Consider the following 17,770-nt stretch of genomic DNA (forward strand, 5'->3'; position numbering starts at 1 on the left):
AAGTAGTGGTCAGGGAGCCAAACAAATCTAAAATTTCTTGCCGCCAAAATGTACCTTATTCTACAGGCTTCAGTAGTTTGGCAGTTACATGGCTATACTACAAAGCTGGGCAGATAAGTACTTCATAGGGAAGGCTACAGTGAACAACTGCACAACATCATCACATTTTATGATGCAAAGTGGAATCCTATTACCTGACTTCACCAGTTGTGAAAAGGTTTTTGGTTCATACCTGGACCCAGTTCTCATTTAAATAACTTTTCTTTTTTGTGAATTATGTCTTGAACCCTTATCACAAATGCAGACAGATGGTCACTGACCGAACTGGGCATTCCTCTAGAATCTAGACTACACAAATATTATGAGGTGGTGTAGTAAAGGTCCAGTTTAATGCATGCTGTTTCCCAGATGTGAAGTAATTCTGGGTGATATTATGAGATGCCATCAAGAGACATAACGGGGAGTAATGATAATGCTGTGCTTCTTTCCTGCCTGTATTAGAATTGCCTATTACAGTTAAATCCGTCTTTTTTGTTAGAAGTCAATCAACACGTGTCTTCAGCCACTCCTTTGCTGCCCTCTGGTGGAAATTTCATACTTCCAACACTAAGTTTTATTTGCACTAACATAGACCTCCCATTCTCTCTATATGAAATCTATCTGACTGTAAATAACATGTCCCAACAAACCTCATGGGACACCCCTGAAAAAAGATGGCACTGTGTTTGCAGAACTTTCCTGGTTAACAAGTTAAACAGGAAAAAATAAAAATAAGTAGACATTATTAAATTGTGCAAAACTGGTAGAGCATACTAATGCAGGGTTAGTCTAATGAAAGGTCTTGTATAGCTAGGCAGTAAAAGGTATGCGTTACATTATTGAGGCAGAAGTACGTTTAGGATAAGAAATTCAGTATTTAATAGAAATGACTTGTGTGGTTTAGGCAATGCCATTACTGTTTTAAATCAAAGTGTAAAATAACTTCACCTGTTAAGTCTGGAGGGAACAGTATTCAATTTGCAAGAAAGACAGTCAGACTAAGTGGTCATACACTGGTAACCAAAACTGCATATTCCTTCCTTCTTACATATGGCCTTTCACCAGCACCTTCTTTTTTTCAGCTAACTTATTCTGATTTTCAAAAGCTGAGCAACAACAGGGGCCCACTTTGTTGACTCATACCATTGTTGCCCATTACAGACATCTTAAGACATTAACTATTACCCTTCTGTAGGTTCTGAAAATCAAAAAGGAACAAGGGTAAAAGAGACATTAATTATGTATCTCTCTCCCTCCTGTGATCTGCTCCCCTAAGACAAGAGTTCCAAAGAAATTAATTATATATCTCTCAGCTCCTGTCATGTGCTCTGTTAATATACGGGTACCAAAGACATTAATTATGTATTTCTTACCTCCTGGGATGTGCCCCCCCTAAAACAACATTACCAGAGCTATTATGCATCTCTCACCTCCTATGACATACTCCCATAAAATAAAGGTACTAGAGCCATTAATTGTATAACTCTCATCTACTCTGACATGCTCCCAGATTCAAAAATGAATCTTGTTCCTCCTACTGATTAAAACCATGGCTAGTAGCTCAGAGCCCTGTGGAAAGTGATTCTTTTTTTTCTCTCCCTTCATTTCAGCTAAACATCAGCTCCACCAATTCCTCTCCTCTTTCACCAGGTCTACCAGGCCTTAGACTACCCCAGGTTCAATCCAGATCCATGTTAGTGGCTCTATAGGAGATCATGCATGCTGGAGCAGCATTGTATTGCTGCTGGGTAGTGTATTGTAACCCCTGCTATCTCTCCATTATCAGTTCAGCATTATTAATGCACCAACCAGTGCATGTGCACGTCCATGCATGTGCAACCTATGACTAAACAGTACATCTGTCTGTAGCATGGAGCCATTATCAGTTCAGCATTATTAATGCACCAGCCGGTGCATGTGCACGTCCGTGCATGTGCAACCTATGACTAAACAGTACATCTGTCTGCAGCATGGAGCCATTATCAGTTCAGCATTATTAATGCACCAACCGGTGCATGTGCACGTCCATGCATGTGCAACCTATGACTAAACAGTACATCTGTCTGCAGCATGGAGCTTGCAGGCTAAATGCACATCTCTTGATACAGAGATCGGGTCAACAGTATGTCATTCAGCAGATTCATTGATAAGCAGATTTAGGTAATGCATGGAGTGCCATGATTATACTTTGAAATCAGAAAAAAGATAAACTTGTTAAGCACATCCTTACCATGAGACCAGCTCATAACAGTGCTTAGGAGTGCTTAAAAAAGCTTGCGTTGCACCTTACAGAACCATTATGCTCCACTCTGATGCTAGAACATACACTCACGGCAGCCACAACACTGCAATATAGTTTGTGTTGCCACACACACAAAAAAGACGTGAAGAAGAAGGAAGATTGAAGTGTCTACCAGGTTTTAGAGAATGGACAAACCATACATCGGTACCCTGATTGGAGAATGAATTATCTCCAGCAGGGTGTTAATGTACAGCAAATGCCCACTAAAAAACAATGTCTGCAGCTTCATGGCAGCATATTGCAGTTAAAAAGATTATGTTTTCTCAAATTATTATTATTATTAACATTTGTTTACCAGGATTGTCTGACTGGACACCAGATGTCCTTATTCAGTGGAGTCCTGAGCAGAAAAACTCCACAAGGTTACATAGTAATTTGGTGAAATAGTTAACAAAGTTTAGCAATGTCTATCAATAATTAAAAAAGGTTAAGTATAGTTTAAAAAGTTTAACATGTTAATTAGAAGAAGACTGATTACAAGATATATAGGTGAGCCTAAGTACAGCATATAAATACAATTAACTTTACAGAAAAAAAAAGTATGCTAGATAATTACATTGAGTTCAGTCTGCATTGGGTAGAGTATAAGACCATGGAAACATGTTCTGTAGGGGGTGGCTATAGATAATACCACAGTAGAGGTGGGTTCAGGGAGGGCCATTGCAGTTACATAGTTGGTTTGCATAAAGTTGTGATTTAAGGAGTATTTTGAAAGTGGTAGTGTGGTGTTCTGTCACCTGAGGTGTGGGGGGTAGTGTGTTCCATATTTTTGCAACTTCATAAGGGAATAGAGATTCCCCTGAGCTATTTTTACATGGCAGTGGAGGTTCATAGGTTCATACTAGGCTATCTGCCCTAGGGCATTTATAAGCCTAGCCAGAATGTGTTTGGCTTTCACCACCCATTTTAAATTAATTTTGCTATGCCCTTTTTTGAGGTTAGTATACTGTGCCTCTGTCTAACAGTGACACAGAAGTGATACCCGGGGTAAACCTACGATCTCCCATCCACTCATCAAGATTCCTCTTGAAGAGAGTCAATAAGGGACTCTGCCTAACCTGGACTGGAATTTTATTCCAGAGTGAAGGGAGCCTCTGGGTTATGAATCTGTCCCTCCAGCATGTCCTATTTATTTCAGTGCTGAGGTTCAAGTCTCTCGAGCGTGTAGCTCGATGGGATTTGGATTTCCTGAGGTGCAGCATGTCCATTAATTCCAGGTTGGACATGGCTTTATACATCAGGCACAGATCGCCTCTGAACAGGCAGTATGCCACTGAGTAGAGCTGGAGTTTCTTTAACCGGGCAGCATATGGCATCTGTTTGAGCCCTTTGATCCTCTTGGTGAGGCACTTTTGGGGTCTTTCCAGTTGCTGCAGGTGTCTGGTAAGGTACATCCCAAAAGGGGCATTGTACTCAATTATGGGCCTCATGAGGGATGAGTAAAGAGGCACGATGACCTCCCCTGATCTAGATATGAATCCCTTCATGATTAGGTGGGCTATATAAAATGTTTTTCTAACCACTTTAGCCACATGGTTGTCAAATGAGAGATTGCTCTCAACTTGGGTCCCCAGGTCCCTAATTACTTCTTCTGTACTTAATGGATTACCACCTATGTGGTAATTTGTGGGCACTTTGTTTTTGCCAGAGGGGATGACTATACACTTTTTGGCGTTTAGCTCATGGCTCTGGCACCAGTTGTCTGTTTCTATGAGGCCCTTTTGGAGGATGCTTGTGTCGGCTGGAGAGTCAATTATGGCACCCAGTTTGCAGTCATCTGCGAACTTGGTCAGCCACAGTCCTTCCAAGTTGGCCTGTACCTCCGAGAAATATATACCGAACAAGAGAGGTCCCAGGACTGAGCCTTGTGGGATGCCACTTGTAACTGGTTTGGAGTCTGACATGGCTCCAGCAATTCTAACCATGTGGGTTCTGTCCTTGAGCCAGTTTGCAACCCATCTAGTGACATAGGGGTTTATATTTAAGCTGGTGAGCTTATCTATAATGCCCGAGTGGGGAATTGTATCAAAGGCTTTTGCGAGGTCCAGGTAGGCTGTGTGGACCACCTTCCCCTCGTCAATGGCCTTGGTGACTGTTTCAAAGAAATGAACCAGGTTTAAGAGGCAGGATCTGCCCTTAACAAAGCCGAACTGGGTAGGATCCAGTGTCTGTAGGTCCCCAATATCTTTATTTATGAGGTCCATGATGATCCTTTCCATAGCTTTGCAGACCAAGCTAGTCAGGCTTATGGATTTCCCGGTGTCCCCCGTAGGTCCACCGAATATCTTATAAGGCTGAGATTGAACAGTTAATGCACCATCCAGTGCATGTGCGTCTGCATGTGCAACCTATGACTAAACAGTACATCTGTCTGCAGCATGGAGCCATTATCAGTTCAGCATTATTAATGCACCAACCGGTGCATGTGCACGTCCATGCATGTGCAACCTATGACTAAACAGTGCATCTGTCTGCAGCATGGAGCCATTATCAGTTCAGCATTATTAATGCACCAACCGGTGCATGTGCACGTCCATGCATGTGCAACCTATGACTAAACAGTACATCTATCTGCAGCATGGAGCTTGCAGGCTAAATGCACATCTCTTGATACAGAGATCGGGTCAACAGTATGTCATTCAGCAGATTCATTGATAAGCAGATTTAGGTAATGCATGGAGTGCCATGATTATACTTTGAAATCAGAAAAAAGATAAACTTGTTAAGCACATCCTTACCATGAGACCAGCTCATAACAGTGCTTAGGAATGCTTAAAAAAGCTTGCTTTGCACCTTACAGAACCATTATGCTCCACTCTGATGCTAGAACATACACTCACGGCAGCCACAACACTGCAATATAGTTTGTGTTGCCACACACACAAAAAAGACGTGAAGAAGAAGGAAGATTGAAGTGTCTACCAGGTTTTAGAGAATGGACAAACCATACATCGGTACCCTGATTGGAGAATGAATTATCTCCAGCAGGGTATTAATGTACAGCAAATGCCCACTAAAAAACAATGTCTGCAGCTTCATGGCAGCATATTGCAGTTAAAAAGATTATGTTTTCTCAAATTATTATTATTATTAACATTTGTTTACCAGGATTGTCTGACTGGACACCAGATGTCCTTATTCAGTGGAGTCCTGAGCAGAAAAACTCCACAAGGTTACATAGTAATTTGGTGAAATAGTTAACAAAGTTTAGCAATGTCTATCAATAATTAAAAAAGGTTAAGTATAGTTTAAAAAGTTTAACATGTTAATTAGAAGAAAACTGATTACAAGATATATATAGGTGAGCCTAAGTACAGCATATAAATACAATTAACTTCATAGAAAAAAAAAGTATGATAGATAATTACATTGAGTTCAGTCTGCATTGGGTAGAGTATAAGACCATGGAAACATGTTCTGTAGGGGGTGGCTATAGATAATACCACAGTAGAGGTGGGTTCAGGGAGGGCCATTGCAGTTACATAGTTGGTTTGCATAAAGTTGTGATTTAAGGAGTATTTTGAAAGTGGTAGTGTGGTGTTCTGTCACCTGAGGTGTGGGGGGTAGTGTGTTCCATATTTTTGCAACTTCATAAGGGAATAGAGATTCCCCTGAGCTATTTTTACATGGCATGACTTCTACTAGGGCTTTGTTACTAGATCGAAGTTCCCTATTGGTACTATGGCAGTTTAGTAGGCCTGTTAGGGCAGGGGTTTTGTCAGGATGGTACAATATTTGATGGGCTAAATTGAGTTGGTGGTAGTGAAGTAGATTAGGGAATTCTAACCAGTGTAGTTTATGTTCGGATTGGCAGTGGTGAAAGCGTGATTTAGCACTGGTTGCAAACCTAGCTATTTTGTTGTAACAAGTTGAGAGTTTGTTAAGGTTGGTTTTATTTAAATTTATTAATACTGAGGATGCATAGAGTAGGGTTGATAGGAGATGAGTCCTGGCTATGGCAGTTCAGGAATCAGGGGTTAGGAATTTGTTGCTACGATAGAGGCAGCCTAGCTTTTTGTGGACTTTTGAGATGGTTAGGGATATGTGCTTATTGAATTTAGGTTGGTGGTCAAGTGTAAGTCCTAGTAGTTTGGCCTTGGAAACAGAAGTTATGATGGTCTTATTGGCTGAAAGAATGGAGAAAGTGAGGTCAAAGATCTTTGTTGCGTTGAGTAGCATTAGCTGTGTTTTTTTTGGGTTCAGTATTAGCTGCGGATTGTTTAGCCGGTTTTCTATTTCTGAGGAGGATTCGTGCACTCGGGTTTGTAGCAGCTGGAAACTGGGTACAGAGCAGATCAGGGTAGTGTCATTTGCATATTGGATAACGTCGAACTTTGTGGTTGCTAAGTGGAGTTGGTTTGTAAAGACATTGAATAGAAGGGGACTAAGTATGGAACCTTGAGGTGTGCCACGTTTGACTGGGAGTGGGGAGGATAAGGAGATGCGCCATTTAACAGCTAGAGAGAGGTTGCCTAGGTAGCTATGGAACTATTGTAATGTAGCATTATCAAGGTTAAATCTGGAGAGGGAGGATAGTAGTTTATTATGCAAAACTGTATTGAATGCTTTTGATAGATTTAGGAAAGTGGCAGAGACAAGTTCCCTTGGTTTCTGTATGCGTTTATGGTATTGGTAAAGTTAATGAGGGTAGTGGTGGTGCTATGGCCTGGTCTAAATCAGTTCTGAGTTTGAGAGAGTAGGTTTTTGGAGAGTAGATGGGACAGGAGTTTGTGATGGATACATTTTTCTAGGATTTTTGATAGGGGGTGAAAGGATTTCAATGGGCCAGTAGTTGGATAGGTCAGTGGAGGCTCCACCCTTGTGAAGGGGATGATGTATGAAGTTTTCCATAATAATGGAACATAGTGCTTGTTGATGGATCTATTTATTAGTATTGAGGTTGGGTAGGATATGGCCCTAGATGCAAGCTGGAGAAATTTGGCTGGGAGGTTGTCGACTGCAAGGGTGGTTGGTTTGAGTTTGGCAATGGGTTTTTGGATGGTTGATGTAGATACTGGTTTGAGTGAGAAGAGGGTGGAATTTTAGTCTGGCTTTGGTTGGTAGGGGAGTAGTGGGGCTAGTATCATTTATTAGTTTTAGTACGGTGGAGGTAAAATAGTTGTTAAAGCTGGACACTATGTCAAGGTTGGTACCTTCTATGTTTGGTGGTGTTTTTTCCAGGTTGGAGGATACCATTCACTGCAGCTCAGAATTTCTGTGGGATTTTACTATACTTATTTTGTAGGGTTAAGTAGTGATTTTGTTTGTCTAGCCTAACCTGCTTTTTTGCCTTATTTCTAAGTTCTGGATAGGTTTGTCTAGTTGTGGATGTTTTACGTTGTTTCCAGGATTTCCATGCTTTGTCTCTTTGTTTTAATAAGGCCTTTATGGTTTTGAGTAACCAGGGGGCAGGATCACTACATGCTCTAATTGTTTGACATTGTCAAATGTCAGCATTTTGTAAGTCTCTCAACTGCTCTTGATCAAAGGCTAATAGTTTGTGCTAGATAATTTGCTAAAAGTATACACAAGCATTAGGAGTGCCATTGGTTTTGTCAGGGGCATCCTGGTAGAAAGCCCAAGCCACGAGGAAAGGTTCAAAGAACTCTGATATCAGAAGTGTGAAGTTTCAGTGGTCAATGTGACACCATGGTGAATCTGTTTTTCCATTACTGGAATGAAGGACATCTGAGCAACAAAATGTAACAATGAAAATTGAAGAATAGGATGTGTAATTGCATTCCATTTGAATCAATCTTTCAAGACCAGAAATTAAGTAAAAGGACATTTGTGTAACCAAATACAGTAAATGTATCTGTAAAACAGGATGTGTATAAAAATTCCATTTGACTGTCCAAGAGGTTTAAAAGTATGTGATCTAGTTACAGCTTTGGTATCAGTGCTAAGAGATGTAGTGTTGTATCAATCAGTAAAAATGTAATGAAACCTTCTGGTCTTATTTAATTAAACACACTTCACATGCTGAAACTAGAATGGAATTTCACCAAAAATAAGTTAATTAAAAAAAAAAACTTTATCATACACTCTGATTGAAATGTCCTCTGTTTTCAGTCCCATAACAGTTACCAGTGTGGTAGTGCTGTGGTAGAGTTGTCGCCTCACAATAAGACGTTGTCCTGTTCGATTCTCAGCTAAAGTGTCTTCTGTGTGGAAACATGCGTGAATGGGTGTACCTTTGTTGAAGGTTGTATGTCAGGGCTGGCAACTCGTTATGTAAAAATCTACTGCCAATCATTAGTGGACCGGAGTTCCGCTGTGGCAACCCCTAACCGGGAAAAGCCGAAAGATACAACAGCAGTTACCAGTGATGACCCGTGTTTGGTGTTCTTTTCTCTCTGAGATTTATTTGTAATTTTTAGCTCCATGTTTACAAACATAAGGTCTGATAGTCCATTATTAAAAGCAGATTTTTCACATCAGTATATAGTGTAAGATTTATAGAGAATCATATTTCAAAATGAGCAAAAATATCCCTTTACATAGTAAAGAAATTAACACTTTAAGTGATTTTAAAAACAAATTGACTGTTATAAGGAGATCAGTGGCAAAATGAGGTGAAATGGCTTTTGTCCTTCTTGACAACTTAAGATCCTGTACTTGACACAGCCCTGGTATGCTGGCAGATGTATTAGAGTTGAATTTTGGGTATTGTAATGCATATGTAAAGTAATTTGTTAACCTAATAAATGGGCCATAGAGATCAACATATACACGTGTGTATGTATACATGTATTATTTGTTTACCTCATAAATGGGCCAGTCCATTGACACTTTTTCAGATAGATAAGCTAGTGCAACACAATCAGCATGTTTTTGAAAGATGGAAAGAAACTATCATATATACAGAAAAGCCATGCATTCATGGGAGAAAGCATAAACATTTCACAGTGACCAGAAGTCGCGACTGAACTCTCAACAACATATGAAGCAGAGATCTTACCTCTGAGCCACCATACAGGCTTTTATTTATATCTATATCTGTATCAATGCAGATGCTTGATTTTTGTATTTCATGTAAAAACTACTGTAATGAGTCCAAATAACTTTGAATTATATTCCTTTTCTCATTATGGCAATATATTTATAGCAGGAGGACCAAAAATTGTCAGAGAAATAACAGAGAATACATCTTTTAAAGCCTCTGTTGCATTAAAACAGCCAGTACTGAAATTATGACATTCATGGATTGTCTTTATTTTTGCTTTACTACTACATATCATTTATATGCTATAAACGCCTTATTGCATTGAAAATATGGCTCCATATGCATTGTTATAATTGTGATGAAGGGCGATTTTAGTTTACTAATGGCTCTACCACTCAGTTTCTAATCTCTGTATGTTTTATATGTATTGTCTAGCAAATCTCATTTAAAAATATTCGCTCATAGTATCTTCGAATCTTATTCAGTGGCTTGCACTCATATGTGCAGGTCCATTCTCTCTAGAACTTTCACTACTAATTCTGTATCAGGCTGCTACCTACTTTAGGGATCTGTTATAATGACTATTTGGTATTGACTTTACTATTATTAATAAAAGCAGAATCCATCAACATTTAGTACACACAGTGCTTCCTTTTCCCATTTTTCAAAGTCGTTATATTATGAAGGACCTCATCATCTTCCTTCTTGATTGCTAATTTCTTCCTGCAGCTGCAAGTAGCCCTACAAAATTTGGATAAGTTTTGGAGATTAAAACTACGCTTTTGGAAATAATAGTTTTAGTGTTCGAGAAAACACACCTGCAAATGACTAGCAGTTTGCAGTCCAGGAACTGACAGCAGCAGCAGCAATTTATTTAGTCACTGTCATTCAGAGTATCTCAAAGTTCAGGTGTGGGGCTTGTACAGTATTGGTCAATAAAGTCCAAAAGATACAAAGTGGTTGGTCCTCCCTTTTCCACCATCTGCAGAATGCACTGTTCATAGGTTCATAGGTTTCATAGGTTCATACTAGGCTATCTGCCCAAGGGCATTTATAAGCCAAGCCCTAGTTTATGTTATTTTTATGCACCCCTTGAGTTTGAAAAAAACTAACTATCATTTTCTTTGCCTCTGTCCAAGCAGTGACACTGAAAATAAATCTGGGGGTATCTGCGATCTCCCATCATGTGGAAGTCAAAACAATGGACAGAAGATTTACTGATGGACTCCTTACATATATGCACCTTTGTTGCAATGATAAGTTATGCATAAGCCATAAAAAGTCTCACAAGATTGTTTCTAAAACAAAACTGGAGTGATAAAGCAGTCTGGTTGATAACTGCTCAAAGGAAAATACTCTAAGTCCCATGATATAACCTATACCAGGTAGCATTGTGTGTAATACAGTTAACAACAAAGCACAAACACTGTACTAGAACCACAACACTGTTTCTCTATTTCACTGTATTCAATTTACAGTAACTATACCAGAACTGCAAAATAATTTCTGTTTCACTGTATTGAATTTAATAAAATTGAATACAATGAAACAGAGAAACATTTTGTGGTTCTGGCACAGTTTCTGTGCTTTGTTGGACATGATCTTTGTTGCTGTACCAGTTTGTTGACAAAGTATCCCTTTTTTGTGTAATACAGATTAAAACATAGCTGTTTAACTTGAGAACCAGGCTTGTGATTGAGACGCTGTTGATCAGCATTTTAATGTGCAATCACTAATGAGTTGTTCTGGGGTATTTTTTTAAAGATGTACATTACACATTACAGTATTTCTATTTTTTCTGAGATACAGCAATCTCAGAGTTGCTCTGTATATGTAGCACAATGCATGGAGAATGTATAGCCACACAAATGTTTTTGTTATGTTTAAACAGTATTGAGTGTTGAAACCTTTTGTGATTGTAATTATAAGTGAATCATAAAAAGTTCATACTTTATTCAGGAAGTTTAATTTTCATTTATGTAAAAGTAGTTTGACGGGTTCTGAAAATGACTGTATAACCTGGGGCAATGTTTGATGTGACCTCACTTAGGCTGGCTGCACACCTATCAAAACTGCTTTGTCACTCTTGTACCTCATAAAACCAAACAGCAGCCATTTTTTGGACCATTGCACTTAGCAGGTCTGATTTCCTAAAGTATGGAATTCTCCATTCAGTCCGTTGTGGTACCCATAAAATACTGTGAATGGTCAGCAGAATGCATTGCCAAAGTAAGTGGGGGTAAAAGCACATGGTACTTTGGTATCTGTCCCACCCACTCAGACTAAAATGCAGTATCTGAAGTAGGCAGCACTGGCAAGGTATAACTTGCATGGAATCATACAGTGATGGAGACTCCCATGTTGCTGTACTACTTATGAAAGATGGAAATTGATGACTTTTCCAAGACCAATTTCATTATATTTTGCAGACATATTTATGGAATTTTAACTGGAACTTAATGCCAGTGAACTGTATTTAATAACATTACACAGAACTAGGCATCTAGTTCACATTAACAAGATCTTCCAAGTAAAAGGCCCACTTTAGCGTATACTTTGGGAAGTTTTAGTGGTATTAAATTAGAAGGCTATCAGCTCAGATGAACTCCGCTTCTACAGCTTAATGAAAATCATGCACAACTGGCTATGGCTATCATCCTGTTCTGAAGCAAAATGCTAGCCACACATAGCACAACTTGGCTATGCATCTATTGCAGATTATATACACTTGTTATGAACACACACCCTACTTAGAAGATATGGATACATGTGTTTCTAAAAGTTTGTTTTCTTGGCACAAATATTACAAAAGGGTATGACTGTACTTGGACCCTCTACAGCTTCTAACAAAATAATAAAGTAGATTTTATTTATTTTTTATTTATTTAACATTTGTTGACTGGGAAAGTTCAACTAGGACAGAGCCTATTTTCAGTGCAGGCCTGGGGAGAAATGCTCCAGATGTATGTCTTTGGCTTGTGTGAAGAAACTCGAGTACCCAGAGAAAACCCATGCGAATGCAGGGAGGACATGTAGACTCCGAACTGAAGCCACCCCAGCCAAGAATCAAACCAGAGAATTTCTTGCTGTGAGGTGAGAACATTAACCGCTGCACCACTGTGCCTCCTTATTTATGGACATCTTCAGCTGTAACAGATTAGATTTTCTCCAGGTAGAAGTCCATAAAGTCCAGTTACGCAATACATTTCAGAAGTTCTGCTAAATGACATAACATACCTGATTTTGAATGCACACAAATAACCAGAAAAGTCATTCAAACAAGCATCTTATGGTCAGAGTCAGCTACCCATTATTACTAGGCCTGTAAGCCACATTCATCAACTTCCTGAAGCTTCTATTAGAATTTTAAATTAGAGCATTGCTATTGATTAATGAAATATATACATTGTGAAATGTTGACTTTTACTGAGTAATTTAAGCAGTTATTTTATTGTTTAAGCAGCTTAATACTGCAATCTAGATTTTTAACTGTTTCATATAAAGTATAATGAATCTGAAAAAAGTGTGCATTAGTGAACAGCTAAATAAACAAATCAGTTCAAAGCAGCCACCTGCTTAGGTACTATTAGTCATAGAAGGGAATGAATCAGTTTAGATCTCATTAAGGACTCAAACTCATGACCTCTGTCACATCACAATGGTGTCACTGCCACTGTGCCAATACAGGCATCATATACTTTGACCTTATTCACCATGCTGGGGGGTTCCTACCTGATAGGATAAAGCTTGTAAGGAAAACTCAACATCTTTCTGTCCAGGGATTTTGTTGGTCCAGTGGCAGTGATGCCAGCATGGTATTTTTGCAAGTCTTGGGTTCAGGTCCCAAATGAGAACTAATTCTATCCTTTCACTTAAGTGCATTTCCATACAGTACTTCCTGCTTGTATTTTCAAGCTGCTTCATTACATCCTGTTGCACATATTTACTTTACTGATTTGGTGGGCTGGGCATACCGTTATCTATGTAGACCATTAGTCACACAGTCATATGAAAGAGGAATGCATGGTGTCTGAAATGATATAGATAAAGAAATTAATACTGACTTCAGATCTAAGAGTTCAGAATGATACTGAATGCTGCAAGTAATAGTACAGATTGAAACTGCCAGAGTGTTTCTTACTGAGAGTTAATCATTCAGAAGTACTGAAACATTAATGGGTTTCATCCTTAAATCAAAAAATCATGTTTTTCTTCTTTGTCAAGGTGAAGGAAGACAAAGGCAATGAGGAAGTTATTGTTCGGAAACTTGAAGCTACTTTTCAGAATGTAAGTAACTTGCAACCTCTGTTATATGAATGCTAAACAGATATAAGCTAGCTTGAGAAATACATACAACTTTCTTGCTGGGCAACAGTACATCAATGTTATTATTATTATGACATTCATAGGTTCATAAGTATATACTAGGCTAATAACCACCAGGGTCTTTATAAAACTAAGTAACAAAAAGCTGTTCCACAAACAATAAAGGTCTTCCTCCCACAGAATTCCAAAAGGATAAAGTCCACCAGTAAAGTTATGTAATCGATTTATTTTCACACCAAACAGAAACTAGTTGCGCAACCCAACCTAGTTGTGTCCCTATGTATCATGGGCTTTTATGAAAAAGAGGTATGATAAATAGGATGTTTATGAAGGTTAAGTGTTGGGGGGTATATTAGTTTGGGCATACTGTCTGCCAGAGACATGGGGGCCAGACCTGGGGTGAATTTCCGATCTCCCATCCATTGGTCAGGATTAGGCATGGACTCTGCTTTACATAGATGGGAAGCCTGTTCCAGAGCATGGGGATCCTCTAAGACATCTGTCTTGCCAGCATATCTTATTTATGTCACAAGCAAAATATAAATCCTTGGATCTTGTGGTTTTGATGCTGTTCATATTGCAGATGTGCAAAAGTTGGATCCGACGATGCCTTGTATGCCTGGCATAGATTGCCTCTCCATAACCTGTAGGTGACTGAGTATAGAGGTAGGACCTTAAGGTAATGTTTATAGGATAATGTGTTTATACCCTGAACTCTCCTGTTAATAAACCTTTGTGTGTGTTCCAACTGTTGCATATTTCTTCTCAGATACATGAAGAAGGGGGCATTATATTCAGTGATGGGTCTGATAAGGGCCAAATAAAGTGGCACTATGACTTCCTTGGACATGGATGCCATGCTCTTACTTGTATGTTGGGTGACATCATGATTTTTTTTCACTACCTTGACCACTTGTTGGTCAAAGGCCAGATTGCTATCTACATATGTTCCCAGATCCCTAACTACTGGGTCAACTCTTATGGATGTCTTATCAATAGAGTAATTAACCTGGGTGGCCATTTTCCCAAAAGTTAGTATAATGCTTTACTTGGCATTGAGTGTTAATCTGTGATTTTGCCATTCCTCTGCATTAGACTGTCTTGTAAGATGTTTGTGTCATGGCAGGAATCTATGATAGCTCCCAGTTTACAGCATCTGCAAACCTGGTCAGCCAAAGGTGTTTGAAATTAGCCTTTGCAACTAAGAAGTAGATGCCATATGGGGCAGTCCCAGCGTGGAACCCTGAAGAAACCCATTAGCGACTGGTGTCTTATTGGAGGTGGTCTCACTAATCCTGACTTTGTAGGTCCTGTCTGTGAGCCAGCAGGCAATTCAGTGGGTTATGCAAGGGTTTATGCCCAGTTTGATGAGTTTATTAATTATACCAAAGTGGGTAAAGTAACAAATGCCTTAGCTAGGTCCAGGTAGGTAGTATGCACCATTTTCTCCCATACATAAACAGTAGGCTATCAGTCTGCAGACGATTACAAGCGTAGCCAATAAACAGAGGTTAGAATCAAACCTTATAGCTTGCATCTGTGAGGTAAAGACCTTGACCATTAATCCAACCTCCAGACACACAGTCACACGTGCTCGCAGACACACACACACACACACACACACACACACACACACACACACACACACACACACACACACACGCACACACACACAATGCCATTATTTCTAATCTAAAAAATACCAAACAAAGGAAGAATTGCTGTTTCAGGTTATGTAACCAGTGGTTTGCTTCTTAGGCAGGGTTATGCTTCAACTATGAGCAAAAAGGTGCAATATAAATAGTGATGTATTTAAAACTTCACAGTTAACAAAAGAACTAGCTTTACAGTGTTCTACATTGTAAACTGAGAGAAGCCCCCTGAGAGGCAAACAACAGTCCCAGTAAAAAATAAAATCGCACTGGCACGTAGCAATGAATGAATCTTCTCTTTAATAAGTACTCATAAAATCACATAAAACAATGGCTGGTTAAGCGCTTTCATCTACAACCGTAGATTTCATCAGAACCACTTGTACAATTGTTACTTCCCTTTTTATATGGTGTCTCCTTTCATCAATCTACATACCATAATTGAATAATAACTTAATTAAAACTTATTACATTTAAATCATCAAAATTTAAAGTGCACAGTGCTGAATTCCCTCAATATGAACATGTCTAAATATATTTAAAAATGTATAGTTGTTTAATATGCATGTAATAACTTATTCATAACACAATCTCCTAAAATGTGTATAATACACCTAAATTTAAAAACTACATTCCAATAATTGATTATTGCCACTACCACTTGCTATATGTTATTATGTACTAAAAGAACTTTAAAAACATTTTATTCATATTTCACTTCAATACAAATATTTATCAGTTGAGTGACAAGTACTTTCATGGGTTTAAATTGTACCCTATTGTTTATCTAACATGGGTTTTATAGAGATGTATTCATTTAGCCCTGGATATTCTGAGGCATTCAATTTAATTTGCCAACGGGTCTCCTTTTCTGATAATTTCTTCTTTATATTACCTCTCCTAGGGTTCATTTGGACCTGTTCGAGTATGCCAAACTCAAAAGACCTACATTCTTTATTAGCTTCACAATGTCTCCATAGGGCATTATTTACATCTTGCCTTCTTATTCTATAACAATGCTCATAGATTCTTATTTCTTATACATCTAGATGTCATCCCCACATAATAACATGAACAGGTAGAACACTTAGCTAAATAAATGACGTTTTTAGTTCTACAGTTCCCCTTACAAAACTTGACTAATGTTTTCTGAGAGTTATCCAATGTTAAACTACTAACCCCCATAATATATTGACACTGGTTGCATCTTCCACATTTAGTGGTGCCACCCTCACTTTTTCCAACAATGCCCATCATTTTGTTTAATCTGCTCTTTAAATTCAATCCATTCCTATATACAAATGTTGGTCTAGGACCTACTATCTTGTATATGTCCTCATCTGTTTCTAATATATTCCAATTTTTTACTATTATGTCCTTGAATTTATTCACTAATGGGGCATATAGTATAACACAAGCTCTCCTATATTCATTACTTGACTCATTGGAACTACTAATGCCCTGCTCACTCCCCAGTATGGGTTTGTATTTTTTTCCCCATTCTTGTTTTACATATTTCACAACATCAGATACCATCCCTCCAGGATATCCCCTATCCATAAACATTTTGGCTATGTTATTCAACTCAACTATTACATCCTCATAGCATGAAGTCATCCTGGCGGCTCTGATACATTGTCCCTTGATGATGCTTTTTTTCTGATACTGGGGGTGGCAACTGTTATACTCTAGATAATCATTACTAAAGGTGTCCTTTCTATATAAGTTTGATTTAAACTGATTACACTTGATGGTAACCTTGGTGTCTAAGTATGAAATGCTATTTTTATTCATACTTATAGTAAATCTTAAATACTCATTCCTGCTATTAAGATAATTCATGAATTTTTGTAATGATTCCTCACTGCCCTTCCATATAATAAACACATCATCTAAAAGTCTGAGATAACATCTTATACAGGTGTTCCACTCAGACTCAAAGATATATTCTTCTTCCCAGTTTAATAAAAATAAATTGGCAAACATGGGGGCACAAGCTGCCCCCATGGCTACACCCTTGTTTTGCCTGTAATATTCTCCTTGAAACATAATAAAATTATTCTTCAGAACAACTTCCATAAAAACCATGAGGACACTTATTTTCTCCCATGTTAACTTGCTATATTTGCGCATACTTTCCTGAAATCTTACAAGTCCCTCATCCTGGGGTATACTTGAGAAGAGGTCCACCACATCTATCGTTACTAAAAAACAATCATCAGTAATGAGGTCATTATTAAGTCGAGTAAGGAAATCCCATGAATCCTTTACTATGTGTGGGATATTTGAATATACACTTTTTAACCACCCATCTACTACTCTACCCATTTCAAAAGTTTTTGAATTACTTCCAGATATAATAGGTCGGAACAGTGGTTCCTGTATATTTTTGTGGACCTTGGGTATGCCTACTATAGTTCCCATGATGGGGTACTCAATTTTCACATAGTTATACATATCCATGTTGATTCTATTGTCTATTAATAAATCCTCTATTATTAAATT

The 17,770-nt window shown here is 38.4% G+C and overlaps 1 protein-coding gene across 1 annotated transcript in view; it reads left to right on the forward strand.

The window, feature by feature from the left end:
* Positions 1–17,770, forward strand: part of LOC122809305 (tyrosine-protein phosphatase non-receptor type 18-like) — a 1,521,908-nt gene that overhangs the window by 653,043 nt on the left and 851,095 nt on the right. The window contains exon 7 of the mRNA XM_044080695.1: positions 13,512–13,574. Coding sequence (XP_043936630.1) covers positions 13,512–13,574 — 63 coding nt within the window. The remainder of the gene's footprint in view (positions 1–13,511; positions 13,575–17,770) is intronic.

The sequence above is a fragment of the Protopterus annectens genome, chromosome 8.part0, assembly GCF_019279795.1.
Source record: "Protopterus annectens isolate FY-2018-M chromosome 8.part0, PAN1.0, whole genome shotgun sequence".
In the NCBI taxonomy this organism is placed as follows: Eukaryota; Metazoa; Chordata; order Ceratodontiformes; family Protopteridae; genus Protopterus; species Protopterus annectens.